Source organism: Jaculus jaculus, chromosome 7, assembly GCF_020740685.1.
Source record: "Jaculus jaculus isolate mJacJac1 chromosome 7, mJacJac1.mat.Y.cur, whole genome shotgun sequence".
In the NCBI taxonomy this organism is placed as follows: Eukaryota; Metazoa; Chordata; class Mammalia; order Rodentia; family Dipodidae; genus Jaculus; species Jaculus jaculus.
In genome coordinates, this window is record NC_059108.1 from 11,329,946 (window position 1) to 11,345,542 (window position 15,597).

Below are 15,597 nucleotides of genomic sequence, written 5' to 3' on the forward strand. Positions count from 1 at the left end.
AAAAAAGTTATAAAAATGTCCTTGGTTTTACAATGATAAATGAAAAACATTAAAATTCTCCAATCAAACAAGGTATGTAAGGATTTTTTTTTTATTTTTTATTTTTTTGTTAAAACAATGAGAGCAAAATAACTTACTGGAATATAAAGATAAGAGCTGAATGAGCATGCCATGAATGGAGAGAGGGGTTATTTTCACAGAACCAGTACTTTTCCCCATGTCTTCTCCATCTGATGTCAACCAAAACATTGGCCATTTAGTTTAAAAAGAAAAGGAAAAGCGCAATATGCTTGTGCACATACACCAGTTACTTTATGTACGATAAAGGAATAGGGAAGGGGATAATGAAAGAATAGAGAAAACTATACTGTAGTAGTCAGGATGTGGTGGAACCAAATTGCAGTTTTCTAATTGAGAATGTATTCTTGGTCTATAACAAAATCCTGGAATAAAGTAGCAGGTTTCCTTTTTAGTAGACACCTCCTGTCTGTTGCTGGAACACATCAATTGTATCTTCATCTTCCATTTCCAACTGTGCAGGTGTGTCTGTTTCATTGATTGGCTGCCCGTCAAATCGGAATCTGATCTGCCTCATTGACAAACCCTGTCGTTCACAATAGGCTTTCATTAGTTTACTAAGTGGTGTATGCCTCTTAATCTTAAATTGCACCACAGAACCATCCTGCCCCGCAACCTTCAAATTAATATGATTGTTGTTCTCAGTCTTGACTCCTTCCTTGGGTTTCTCGTCGGCCATGGCGAGCGCTGGGGTCTCCTCAGCAGCCGCTTCACAAAAGAGGTACCAGGTCCGCACCGAAGGACCACCCAAGCAGCACCAGGAGCGGCAGGAGAAGGAGGCAGCAGCGCTGGACGAGGGAGAGGGTGCGCCACGTCATGCGCTCCCTCCCCCCACCCTGCGTGCGCCCATTTTTTTTTTTTTAGTATAGTTTTGTTCTTTATTTATTTGTGAGAGAGAAAGAGACAGAGAGAAAGAGAGAGAGGGAGAGAATGGGCACGCCAGTGCATCCACCCACTGCAAACAAACTCCAGATGCATGCAACCCCTTGTGCATCTGGCTTACATGGGTCCTGGAGAATCAAAACGGGGTCCTTTGGCTTTGCAGGCAAACGCCTTAACTGCTAAGCCTTCTCTCCAACCCAGTACCATTGGTTTTTGAAGCATGGGTACATACTGTGTTTTCTGTCCTCCTGAGAGTGGTTTTCAACCCAAGACCAAAAATGATCCATGATCTTAGTTATCTGGGGCTTTAGTACATCAGGAATTGGATTTTGTCTCTGTGAATATACTTTGTCCTATGAAGAGAAAACTTACCCAGAAAATTGAAGCACTTATAAAGCTGAATAAACTGATGTAATGAATTAACAGATCAGTCAGAACTGATATTTCATGGGGAATTAAATGTTGGAAATGTCCAGCTCAATGTCGTCTTCAATTTAGGACTCTTGGCTATGGCTGAAATTAGCATTATAATTCATTATAGTAAGATTCAACTGCACACTCGAACTTGAAATCCATCAAGCAGATAAAATTACAAAGAGCTCAAAACTGAAGCATTGTTTACCTCCATTAAAACATATGTATTGGGCTGGAGTGATGGCTTAGCAGTTAAGGCACTTGCCTGCAAAGCCAAAGGACATAGGTTCAACTGCCCAGGACTGATATAAGCCAGATGCATGAGGTGGCACATGCATTTGGAGTTTGTTTGCAGTGGCTGGAGGCCCTAGTGTGCCCATTCTATCTCTCTCTCTCCAATAAATAAATAAAAATATAAAAACCATGAGTTTTGGGCTGGAGGGATGGTTAAGTGGTTAAGGCATTTGCCTGCAAAGCCAAAGGACCAGGTTCAATCCCCCAGGGCCCACATTTAGCCAGATACACAAACATCTAGAGTTCGTTTTCAGTGGCTGGAGGCCCTGGCATGTCCATTCTCTCTTTCTCTGTCAAATAAATAAATTAAATTAAATAAATGAGTATCTATCAAGAGCCAATAACTGTGTTAGGAACAAAAAGACCTTCCCAGGCTAGGATGAGTCCCAGACAAACACAGAAACTTGGGAGGTGAAAGTGTGATGTTGTCAGGGCTGAGATGAGCACAGGCTGGGAAAAGAAATGGGAGCTGAGCTAGAGAACTAGAGAACTGAGCAGGCTGTGCTCGGCATGCAGGCGAGCTACTTACATGCAGATGTGCGGCAGACAAGTGAATATCCAAGCAGAGAGCTGTGGGGCCAGGTTCAGAATAACTGTGATCTTAGAAATAGTCACTGTGTAGATGACAGGGGGAAAATCATGGGCCTGTCAGAACCCACCCAGGAAGAAGACTGTGATGGAGGACTTGGAATCACAACTGTGAGGGAAGGGAAAGCCTGTGGAGGGGATGGAGAAGAACTTAGACAGGAGATCAACACTATAGACGTCAACAAGTTGCTGTTTTGTAAGGGTTCTGCCTGTGTGCATGAGCACCTGTGTGTGTGTGTGTGTGTGTGTGTGTGTGTGTGCATGTATGCCCTTGCACGTGTGCACAGACAATGTTCATGGGGGTTACAACTGGGAGGGGGCTGGAAATATGGCTTAGCAAATAAGGCACTTGCCTGCGAAGCCAAAGGACCCAGGTTTGATTCCCTAGTACCCATGTAAGAGGATGCGCAAGGTGGCACATGGGTCTGGAGTTTGTTTCCACAGACTAGAAGCCCTGGTGTGCCCATTTTTTTCCCTCCCTCCCTCCTTCCCTCCCTTCCTTCCTTTCTTTCTTTCTCTTTCTCTCTTTGTCATAATTAAAAATTAAATATAGGGCTGGAGAGATGGCTTAGCGGTTAAACGCTTGCCTGTGAAGCCTAAGGACCCCGGTTCGAGGCTCGGTTCCCCAGGTCCCACGTTAGCCAGATGCACAAGGGGGCGCACGCATCTGGAGTTCGTTTGCAGAGGCTGGAAGCCCTGGCACGCCCATTCTCTCTCTCTCCCTCTATCTGTCTTTCTCTCTGTGTCTGTCGCTCTCAAATAAATAAATAAATAATTTTAAAAAAATTAAATATAGAAGTGAGAGGAGACTTAAAGTGAGAGGGAGGGGTTAAAGTTAGAGGAGGTGAGAAATGTATATGTGTATATGTATGTATGTATGTGTGTATATATATGTGTGTGTGTGTCCCATATATATATATGCCTCATGTGTGCCAGATACCCTTCCAGACTTATAATTATCTTAGATCTTTGACTTGTTTGTATTGCTTAGAAAATAATTACATCTTTCTCACTTTATATCGTAATTGTTTCCACAATTGCTACAGCCAACATGCCTGTGTTCTCAATCTTTATGTTTGAAACCAGCCTGCTACTATAAGGGTTGTGTCGCAAATGCAGATTGAGAAAAGACACTATTGTTTGACACATCCAAATCTTAGCACATTGAAGTCACAAATTCAAAACTGCAGGATGCCTTTTAGATTTCCAGTCACTCCCTTCATTTTTGAAGCTTGCTTGGGTTTTCTTTAGGGCTAAATGTCAATAGTCCTGAAATAAACTGAAATTCAGAGGTATATGTGACACTAAGTATGGGAAAATGGGTTTATGTTCTCTTCTATTTATTTTAAAGCTCAAGGGGCTTGATCGATTGCCTGCCCATCTGTAATCTCATACATGAGTGGAGGAGTGCAGTAATCTGAGAATTGGAGCTACTACCGTGTTAAATATCTTTCATTTCCGTAGGGAAAAGGATAGCTGGGGATGAATGATTAGAATGGAAATAACATATTGATTCACTCCCTGAGAAGCTTAAGATGATATATGATGATGAATGATTTGAGCCTTTCTGAGATGATTAGCAATGGTGCTGTACTATATTCCAAGAAATTATATTGTCCTCTCTTTCATGACATCTTGAAAAAAAAAAAAAAACAACTTATATGTCCTAAAATTAAAATAGCAAAAACATGTCATTGGAATGTGTTAACCTGATGATAGCCTCAGACCTAAATTCAGGTTTTAAGTGGTAAGCTTTTATATCTCTCCTGCATATGAAGACTCAGGGTGAGTTTTTCATGTTCTGCCGTGGGAATGCAGGCTTGCACCCTCCGTGGAAGGCGTATTGTGAACTGTAACTGTAGGCCTGCAAAACCAGTCTGATTTCATATTAATTAGAAGAAAGGAGCCTAGAGGGCTGCAGATGTTTCTCTCTCTCTCTCTCCTCTACCAGCATTCCTTGGCTTTATTGGCAAATATGCTTCGCTTGCCCCAGATGTTTCTGCACTACCAGGAAAGCAGTGATCTGCGCCACCATTTATTTGGCATAATGTGACATATAGGATGTTTGGGTACACACTTAATATATTCTGCTTACCTCTGAGATCATCAAGAAACCAATTTACTGGCAACAAAATGAGGAGGTCCCATGGCATTTGCACATTTCTACGTACTCTTTTACCCTTGAGAAACCCTTCACACGATTTAAGCTCCAACATAAAAAAAAAAAAAAAATCAGTGATCCCTCAGCGTCAGAACAGCAGCTTGCATGCTCTTTTTATTAGTGCTTGCCACAGTGGCTCATATTAAATTACGCAATTTGAAAGCTAGTTTATACCGTGAAAACACCACCGAGTTTGGGTTGCAAAAACAAATGACATGCTCATAGAAGACAAGTCAAACAGCCTCTTCTTTGCATGCTAAAATTACCCCCAATTTTCCTAATAAATATATTGCCCCCTGCTGATTGTGGAGCTTAATTTTCCTTTTAGCATGCCATACTTTTCTACTGACACCAACCCAGTCTAACACGAGACAAGGATTTCCCCCTGAATAGCACCGTGGAATTTGGATGGAATAAATTGAACGGCTGTCTATTTTGACTCAGTGAGGCAAATATTAATTATTTATGGCCAGTATTTTATGCAAGTTAGATTCTCAGAAACTTATGTTTTATAAGGATTAACACTCTGTGGAGTCTATGTAAAAAGGACTGTGTCTTGCCAGTTTCTCTACAGTCCATAACTGAAGCATCTCACAGTTCCTTTTCTGATTAGTCATTTAGCTTTTCCATGCCTCAGTTATATTTTCATCCAATAACATGTTCATATATCATGTAGATAACTTGAGTTTAAGTGGGTGATTTTAGTCATACACACACACACACACACACACACACACACACACACACACACACACATATCATCTCCAGAATCAGAGAATTATATTTTTGAGGCTTTTAATAAGCTATTTATTTAATTCTGTCTGGGAATATCTATTTTATTTCCAGCTAAAAATAATTTTAAATAAAAGTTGACATACACAAGACAAAGTATTTTATTTGTAGTTTGAGATCATACAGCCTACATTCTTTCTTTCCATAATGAAAGACCTATCAGGATCTGCTGCTTATTTCTGAAATGCACAAACTAATGGGCGGTAAAATATAAATATTTATGGTTGGTCATAAAGAAAAAGGGATTTGATTTCACTTGCCCCCAGGGAAGGTATATTTGTTGTCCCTCCTTTCAAAATTGCAGTCATTTCCAATTGAAACCTTCACAGGCTGAAATAGAGAAGAAACAATACCCCTTTGCAACACCCACTAGATATGTACTCCCCCACTTGATATATGGGGTGAAGAAAAAATCCGCTGAAGTATGCTAACAAAGGCTGCAGCCTGTGTAGATGTCTGTCATTGTTACTCTGTGCTGACTGCCAATGGCTTTGGGAAGCACTGGGGCATTAGTGGGCTACAGTGTCTCTGGTGTTTGTTAGGTTGTTGGATGTATTAAACCTTGTTAGTGATTGCCTTTGAGCAAAACAATTGGTGCTACTAACAAATAGGCATTGGTCTTCTGTGCACGTGAGCAATGCCTGACTCCTAGATACACAAAACCAGGTTATCCAGTACCTTGATAATGCTCTTCTTTTTCCTTTTCTTTCTTGAAACTTCGGGCATAGGTTTGGTTATTTCCTCCTGTGGGATATGAACATTTAACTCAACTCGCCTCATCTCTGTTTGGACTTACTCGACTATCACTCTCGCTTTCTGTGGCCTCCAGTGTTGGTGCAGGCAGCATGGTTGGGGGCAGACAAAGAAGAGTACCCTGGGCCGCTTACCTTTGGGATGTCTGCTAGCCATTCAGGTGGAGCAGGCAGCTGAAGACAAAAGCCAAGAGTTTAGGGGAGGGCTGGAGAGATGGCTTAGCAATTAAGATGCTTGCCTGCGAAGCCTAAGGACCCAGGTTCTACTCTCCAGATCCCATGTAAGCCATACAAAGGCAAGGCAAGTGCAAAGTCGCACATGCTCACTAGGTGGCGGAAGTATATGGAATTAGATTACAGTGGCTGAGGCTGTGGTGTGCCAATTCTCACTTTCTCTGTCTCTTCCTCCCTTTCTGTCTCTCTAAAATATATATTTAAAAAAAAGAGTTTAGGGGACACTGATAAAAATTTTAAGTGATTACCCTGTGGGTCATAATGATAGGAATTAGGAGTTTGTAGGTAGGTAGTCAGGATGACAGGCCCAAACAAGAATATCACTAATTACAAGTCCAGAGACTGAATTAAAAAAAAAAAATCTCTGACTCACCAAGATGGCAGCTGACCATTAGCCCTTGTGCCTGAGATCCTTTTTGTGTTTGTTTGTTTTGTTTTTTGTTTTTTGATTTTTTTGAGATAGGGTTTTGCTCTAGCCCAGGCTGACCTGGAATTCACTATTACCTAGTCTCAAACTCATGGTGATCCTGTGTCTCCCAAGTGCTGGGATTAAAGGTGTGCACCACCACATCCGACTCTGTGTTTCTTTTTTTTTTAATCAAGAGTCAAAGTATATAGTCAAAATAGCCAATCCAGTCCACCCTAATTTGATGCTTAATTTATATCCCCAGAGTGGAACCCCACCATACATTCAAAGTAATTAATCAAATCCAGTGCCTAATTTACACCCCTAAAGACATAAGAATCCTTGGTCCTAGTCACCAACTTGGTGACCTGCTCGGGGACCCTCCCAGCTTGGGAGCGTCCTGCTTCACTGTGGTGGTTTGATCCAGGTGTCCTCCATAAACCTAGGTGTTCTGAATGCTAGATACCCAGCTGATGGCAATTTGGGAATTAAAGCTCATGGAGGAAGTGTATTTTTTTGGTGGGGGGGTAGGCTTATGGGTGTTATAACTAGCTTCCAGTGTTTGGCACAGTCTCTTGTTGCTGTTGTCTACCTGATGTTGGTGAGGAGGTGATGTCCACTCTCTGGTCATGCCATCATTTCCCCCTGCCATCATAGAGCTTCCTCTTCCCTCAAATCTGTAAGCCAGAATGAACTCTTTTCCCACAAGCTTCTCTTGGTCGGGCGTTCTCTGCCAGCAATGCGAACCTGACTGCAACATTCACTTTCTAAGAACAAAGCTTTACTTAACATGCCCTTCTACTTTGTCTGGCACTCTAATCCGTCAATGAAGTCCAACCAGAGCTGAGAAAGGCCCTGACATTCTCACAACCTGCACCAATACTTAGTCATCCCAGGCCAGCAGCTCTTCTTGGCAGCTGTCTCACAGTCCTGACATCTCCTGGGGTCTCCACTGCAACCCACGATTTATCATCATGGCTCCATCAGGTCTCTGCACAGACATTCCAACAACTCTGACTCACATTGTCCAGTCAGTGGCCATTTCAAAAGCACAAACTGCATTGCAAATCTAGTGACCCTTTCTTTCCTGCATTCATTATGCTCCCATAGTACCAGGCAGGCTAACAAATTTGTTAATCCATGGTGGAATGTGGCTGACTTTGAAGATCAGGACACTCCTTCAGCATTCTGAACCTCTACATTCTTTCTGCTGTCCCAATGCAAAACAGCTGGCCCAATCTCATTGGTTATAATCTCTCTATTGCAGTTAAACAGGTGCTGTCTCCATCCCTGACCTTTTATTCTTGCTGTGCCATATTCTTCTGTTCATACTGGCCCACGACTATTCAGTGTAACTTTTAGAGAACTTGTGCAGAGAATGCAGTAAGCCTCTCACAAAAACCGCCTCTGGCCTGGTCCAGACAAGATTCTCTTCCCTTCATAAGCCAAGCCTCACAGTCTTGAATTCTTGCTGTGTTTAGGTATTTCAGCTTTGATGAGATGGTCCATCAACCTCTGCCTTCAGCACTTCAAGATTTCTCTTAGACCAGGGTTTCAAATACTTTCACATTGCTCTGACAAATCACTTTCAAAAGCCACACAATCAGGTTTCTATCAGCAATGACTCCCCTTGATTGGTACCAATTTCCTGTTGTGGTTACCTTTCCAGTGCTGGGATAAAACACTTGATCAGAAGAAACTGGTGGGGAAAAGGGAATTATTTTGGCTTACAGTCTGAAGGGGATGCTTCATGGTAGCAGGAAAGAGGACGGCAGTAATTGATGCCAGAAACAGAATTTCCTTTGTCCTGACTGACTTTCTGGGCATATTGGGCGGTTCTATATCATGGGACTAATCTTTACACTTCTAGGCCATTTAACAGCTTCCCTGGTCTGCACTCTCCTGATTCCAGTAACACCACACCCATAACATGACCATCCAAAACAGCTCCAGATACCACCAGATGGTCAGTCTGTAGAGAGATTTTCTCACAATTGAGAAACATGGCCAAAGGCACAGAATTTTAGAGGATTTTTTTTTTCTTTGTAGAAGACATGTATAAGACCTTCTAACTTAACATGTGTAGATTTTAAGTCTTCTTGGTGTTGTGGAAGCATTATGGACCAGGGGGGTTCAATTGTTCAAATCATATTTGACATGATAAGCAAGATAAATCACTTAGGAATATGTGGCAAAGGATCATCTGCTGGGAATATATTCCATCAAGTTAGGTAAATTAGATTGAAATAACTTTTTTTAGTTTTCTGAGGTAAGGTCTTACAGAGGTGGGTCACATCAATACACATCCAGCGGGTTTTATGTAGATTCACCAAGTGAAGTCTACTGTGGTTTCCTCTACACACTTGGCTTATTTTTATGGGTTTATATATTAGAATTTCCAATGAATTACTACACTTATGTCTTTGAAATCACCTTGAATGTTGGACAACATAAATACTTCAGAGTTGAAACTTAAAGTATTTAATTCATCTAAAACAACTTATATTCATGAAACTTAACTTGCCCAGTTTTATTGCTTGACAGCTTTTACTGGGTGGTCTTCTCCATCAAATGACCACATCGCCCAACTCATTAAAATTATTAGAATTATTTTTTAAAAGATTTTCCCTTTATTTATTTATTTTAAAGAGAGAGAGGCAGGGTGAGGCAGAGAGAGAGACAGAGAGAATGGGCACACCACTGCATATGAACTCCAGACTCATGTGCCACCATGAGCATCTGGCTTACGTGGGTTCTGGGGAGTCAGACCTGGTTTCTTAAGGCTTCTCAGGCAAGCACCTTAACTGCTAAGCCACTTCTCCAGCCTTAGAGTTATTTTTTATTTTAAATATTTTTAATTTTATTTTTATTCATTTATTAGGGAGACGGAGTGTATTGATCAGAGTTCTCTGGAGGAGCAGACAGAACTGGTAGAGTGAATTGTATTAGAAGGGAATTTATTGGATTATCTTATGGCAGTCCAACATTAGCAGAGTGCAGGCCTGAGAGTCAAGGAACCCGGTAGCTGCTCAATCCATGAGGTTGGATGTCCAAGCAGTCCCAATCTGGCGCTGGAAGGTCTGGAGGATTCCTGGAGAGACGCTGTTCTTCACTCCACACTGGGAAGCAGCAAGCAGCACTGGCAGCCAAGTGGGAGAAAGGGATACTGTCCTTCCCAGAGCTTCCGTATCAGAGCCCCTCCTCCTCCGAGAGGGGCTGACCACCCTGGGGGAAGGGTTCACCCTGAGGAAAGGTTTCCTCCTTTAATTCTTCCTGGAAGCAACCTCAGAGACCCACTTAGGAGGAAAGTCTGTGGATTCCTAGACAAGATCAAGTTGGCACAAAATTAACTATCACACAAATTTGGGTTTTGGAATAACCACTGCAAGTGTCAGGAGATATTCTAAGAATACAAAACTGGCTGGCTTATATTGTGTTAGAAGAGGTGGCTAAGGGCAGTGCAACTGGAATTATACAAAGGCAACAGAGGTAATGACCACTGAGATGGGTTCATCCTAAAAGGAGAAAAAGGGGTAATAAATGAGGAAGTGTTTCTTACACCTATCTAATACAGATGAAGCTAGGTGCCTTCAAATTATAGAATGTTCAAGAAAAAAATAACTTGGGGCTGGAAATGGAGCTTGGGGTAGAATGTTTGCCTATCAAAATGGGAGGCTGGAGAGATGGCTTAGCGGTTAAGCGATTGCCTGTGAAGCCTAAGGACCCACATTAGCCAGATGCACAAGGGGGCGCACACGTCTGGAGTCCATTTACAGTGGCTGGAGGCCCTGGTGTGCCCACTCTCCTCTCTCTCTCTCTCTGCCTCTTTCTCTCTCTGTCTGTTGCTCTCAAATAAATAAATAAAAATAAACAAACAAATTTTTTTAAATGTGAGGCATTTAAATGAAATAAGTAAATAAATTGATACCCACACCATTTATAAACACACACACACACACACACACACACCAGGAGTGGTTTGAAAATGTAATGATTTTGTTTTTATTTGGGAAAATCCAAATATACATTTGACTTAGAGTATCACTCATATTTTTTAACCAAGTATGTAGGTTTTTAATTTTCAGGTTCATTTCACCTTGTTTCTTTGAAAAACTGATCCTTTTCATTTTAAAATATATGTAGATTTTTTTTCCTGTGGTTGAAAAGATTGCTGGATGGGTCATAAGTAAACTGTAAAAGCTAGTAAAAATGCCATGTTCTCAAGGCACCAATACTGTGTAGGCAATTGAAGTTCAAGAGATCTATCTGAAATTCAGAACCTAAAATATGTTTTTAAAAAGCTTTTCAGGGGTCTGGATAGATTTCTTAGTGGTCAACGTACTTGTCTGTGATATCTAAGGACCCAGGTTTGATTCCCCAGGAACCCACGTAAGCCAGAAGCACATGGTGGCATATGTGTCTGGAGTTTGTTTGCAGTGGCTAGAGGCCTTGGAGCACCCATTCTCTCTCTCCCTCTTCCTCTCTCTCCTCCTTGCAAATGAATAAAATATTTAACATAAAACAAAACAAAAAGAAAGGTGACTCTTTAATTTTGGAGAGGGAATTTGTTCCTTGAAGGACAGGTGTTCATAAAAACTTTGTCACGGTAGATGGGTTGGGAGGCTTCCATGAAACATTCAGTCCAGCACATCAGTTAGCCCCTGAATCTCACTGTGCATACATAGGACCCGTGAACACAGATGGATGCTCTATAATCGTGTGAATTATCCAATATAAGTGTCATAAAGAAACAAATATCCCTAACATAATGGATGAAAAGTGGCACGTAGGGCAAAGACAGAAGATGTGTTCTGTTAACAGCAAAATGAAAAGTCACTGCCAGGCTGGAGAGATGGCTTAGAACCTGCAAAGGCTAAGAACTCGTGTTCAAATCTTCAGTTCCCACATAGCCAGATGCATGGTGAAGCAAGTGCGTGATGTCACACACACACACAAGTATGCACATGCAGGTGGAGTTCGTTTGCAGTGGGCTGAAGGTCCTGATGCACTCATTCTCTCTCTCCTCCCTCCCTCTCTCATCTCTCTCTCTCTCCTCTCTCTCTCTCTCCTCTCTCTCTCTCTCTCTCTCAAAATAAAAATAATGAAATAAGTAAATAAGCAACAAGTCACTACCCACATTAGCAAATCTTAAGGCACTTCAGTCACTCTGTTTGGAAAACAAGCACATGACCTCTTTTCCTGGGAGAACTCAGAGGTGTTCATGGGCATCTGTGGACATCTGTCTCGGCATTCAGATTCTTCTACAGCATCTGACACCTGGGTGATCTCCTGTCCTCTGCTTCTTTCAGGCTGAGCACTCTACTGAAGCGTCATTCTGTTCCTTGTCAAAGGCTGGGGCTCACTGACTTCCTTGGGTCTGGTGGCCCATGCTGTTGGTCAGTTATGAACAGGGAATCAGAGCATCGTAGGGGAGATTGATGCTGAGCTTGGAACCACACCCTGAGAGGGGAATGTCTCGGCCTAGCTCCAGGACTCCCTCAGTACACGCATGCCTGGACTTCTGATGAAACTCTCATGTCCCAAATGTTATGTTCTCTCCAACGTACAGACACCCACCTCAGAACCCCAGGACCTAATTGAAAAGAGACTGTAATACACCCCATGATTTTATGTCTACATATTCCAGTGTCTCTTCCTAAAAACAACAAAACAAAAAACCAACACACACAAAAAAAACCCTTACCTCTCCTATAATTAAACTCTCTTCCTCTCTTTCCATAGGGTGAGAGTTGGAAGTCTTTCCTGAAAAGAAAATAAGACAGTTCTGTCTCTTTCACCATTTAAAAAACGCGAAAGACATAGCCAGGCATGGTAGCGCATGCCTTTAATCCCAGCACCCGGGAGGCAGAGGCATGAGGATCTCTGAGAATTCGAGGTCACCCTGAGACTACATAGTGAATTCCAGGTCAGCCTGAGCTAGAGTGAGACCCTACCTCAGAAAAACAACAACAAAACAACCTGAACAACCAAATGTTAGAGAGAGTGTGTGGGGGGGGGTACTTATAACCATGCTGGGGACAAGTGATGTTATAACAATATTCTGAATATCACTGGGGACACATAGCTCTGCTTGGAACCTGTTTCCCTAGTACTAACTGTGCATCCCAGTCTTCCACTAATGGCAACAGGTATCTAGTGATGTGACTGTTATTTACACCTGTGCCAAACTCAAAATCTTACCTATAGGAACCACTGAACTAGATGCATGGCCAAATGGGGAGAGTGGCAGGGAGGCTCTCTGCTGCTGACCAGGGGACTGAACCGAGCTGGGGCCCCAAGCTATTGACTCCCACGTGGTGGGATGGCCTGAACCTGCCCGAGGCTGGTTTCTGAGGCCGGTGCTCTGAAGCTGAGTGGGCACCATGATGCCCATTCAATCGAATCCCAGAAAATGGACTCTGGGGAATGATCCTGTTTGTGAGCCTGTGCGGGCAGGATTTAGTGGTTTTGAAGCTTAATGCGTACAATGAATATATCCAAACAATATCATCCAGTTGTCCAGGTTGGTACTGTAGCCATAAAATCCATACAAATGCATGGGTTTTAAGTAATTTTCCAATAAAATGCTTTAAAAGGTATTTGGAAATTTCTGTTCTGTGTAGAACTTTTCAAAAGTCATTATAACTTGTTCCATTACTGTGTCTGTCTGTTCGTTTTTTGATCAAGTAACTTTCAGGGAAATTTTCTTTGGCTAATTATAGAATGCAATTGTAGCATTCTTGATGTGTGGTTCAATATTTCTAAGAAAACGCTGTCAATTTACATGTACTTTTAGCACAATGATTGAGCCGACTCCCCTCCGCCACCAGCACCATCTCGGCGCGTGTTGGCTGATTGATGTGTCTGCCTCGTTTCCCTTTGGGCTCCCCTTACTGGTGGCTATGGTGGGGAGATGCTTTCATAATCCTCATGTCTCTGGAAAAGAAGCCCGCAACCTGTAGTGGACGTAACCTGAGGTGAACTCCTGCTAAGTAACAGAGCTTGTGGTCCTCTCCCAACTGGCCCCTCCCTTCCTCTCTCCCTTCCTCCTTCCCTCCCTCCCTGAGAACATCCGGGCACTTTAACTTCAATACACAGCCCAAGCTACTGGGGCAAGGAGACAGGAGAATTGCTTATGCTCACTGGCCAGCCAGTCTGACCAAAAATGGCCTCTCCCTGTTCAACAAGAGACTCCATCTTGAGGAAGACTTGGCCCTGGGCATTTGCTGCGACCCGCCATATCACTACAGTGAGCTTTGGTGGGAACGTTCTTCTCCATGGTAGCCTGAGCAATCTGATTCGAATGACTGACCCTGGGAAGATGGTATGGTCTTAGCTTCTCGGTAGAGGGGGTTCCTTGGGGAATTCTGTGCAGGAAAGCAGCACATTACCCGACAGTCGTCACATGGCTGTCCTCATGGGCATACCCAGGAGATTTGGGTCATGGTGTTCTGAGCTCTACCTTCCAGATCCATTATTCAGCACGCCCTGTCACTCAGCTTGCCCAAGTTCTGTTCATCTTCAGCCATATTGTTCTCGCAGACTCAGGAACGCCAGGTGAGTGCGAGGGTGTCTTTTTAACATGACAACAAACAGTACAAAGTGGACAAGAAAATGTCAGAAAAGGGGCTGGAGAGACAGCTCAGCGGTTAGGGCGCTTGCCTGAGAAGCTAAGGGCCCATGTTCGGCTCTTCAGATCCCACATAAGCCAGATGCACAAAGGTGAGGCAGGCGCAAGGTCGCACATGACCACTAGGTGGTACAAGTATCTGGAGTTTGATTGCAGTGGCTGAGACCCTGGTGTGCCAATTCTCTCTCTCTCTCTCACTCTCTAAAATAAAAATTAAAAAAATAAAAGCCTATTAAAATGTCAGAAAGGTGGCTTTAGTATTCCATCATTGGTGCTTAAGTTCAGGGTCTTTATAAACAAGGGGTTCACTGGGAAGCTGATTTAGAAGGAAGATGACAGGTGTAAAACTGATGGGAAGGGGCTAGAGAGATGGTTTAGCGGTGAGGGTGTTTGCCTGCAAAACCAAAGGACCTCGGTTCAATTCCCCAGGACCCATATAGGCCAGATGCACAAAGGGGTACATGCGTCTGGAGTTTGTTTGCAGTGGCTGGAGGCCCTGGTGTGCCATTCTCTCTCTCTCTCTCTCTCTCAAATAGATAAATAAAAATAAAGTTTAAAAATTTTTTTAAAAACCTGGTGGGAAGTGATTGTTAGACAGACTTGTAATGATTAATTAGAACCCCAAACCTTGTGTTCTTTGGGGTCTGAATAATGAAGATGTTCACATCCTGGAGCTAGAATGAGTTTTCCTGTTCTCTAAAGCCCCTTCACATGGTTTGTAAAGGAGGGTCACTTGTAGGGCAGATGTCAATCTGGGAAAAATGAGAAGGCTGGGCTGCTATGCCCCAGAGACTATCTGAAGCTAGATTATTAAGCCAGGTCTGAACCCCTAGACCTCTCACTGGCTTCTGATCCCTGGATATCCTGGTGAAGGGTTGGAGCAAACTCTCTACCCATCATTGCTTGGCTCATGACAACCTTCATTTGTATATCCAGGAAGAGAAAGAAGTTCCTTGGTGTTTCTCAGCTTGGGGTAGATATGACTGCACAGTAGCTGGTAATAACTAGTAATTATATAATCATCAGTTTTATACTTTCTCTAGTGAGGTCTCCAGTCATGTGGAGAATAGGACTTGTACAGTATCTGAAAGGAAAAAAAAATGCCAGTCATGTGGTGAATGTAATGCAGCCAGTGTTTCCCAAGTGGCAAATAAAGTGTGAAAGAGATGCTAACAGCATGGACGTCCCTAAGGAGGTCATAAATCTCGAAATTTTCTCTGTGTCGAAATATTTTATTGCATCTTTGATGATACGTAGGAAAAAGTTATTGGGTAGTAAATCACTCAAATTAAGTAATTTTAGTGTGTTTGGGTGTTCTCATAAACTTCATCTAGACTTTAAGTGTCTTGATCAAATTTTATATGAG

At 42.6% G+C, this 15,597-nt stretch overlaps 2 protein-coding genes across 13 annotated transcripts in view; one reads left to right on the forward strand and one right to left on the reverse strand.

Annotated features, from left to right (window-relative positions):
* Positions 1 to 15,597, forward strand: part of Mtus2 (microtubule associated scaffold protein 2) — a 532,186-nt gene that overhangs the window by 292,288 nt on the left and 224,301 nt on the right. The window lies entirely within an intron of this gene.
* Positions 82 to 851, reverse strand: LOC123462159 (small ubiquitin-related modifier 2-like). The gene has a single exon (XM_045154641.1). It carries the CDS (start codon positions 755 to 757, stop codon positions 470 to 472), a length of 288 nt encoding a protein of 95 aa, XP_045010576.1. The 5' UTR covers positions 758 to 851; the 3' UTR covers positions 82 to 469.

What these genes read in the sequence shown, in the direction of transcription:
- LOC123462159 (XM_045154641.1), bottom strand. Translation starts at nt 757, where the DNA reads ATGGCCGACGAGAAACCCAAGGAAGGAGTCAAGACTGAGAACAACAAT.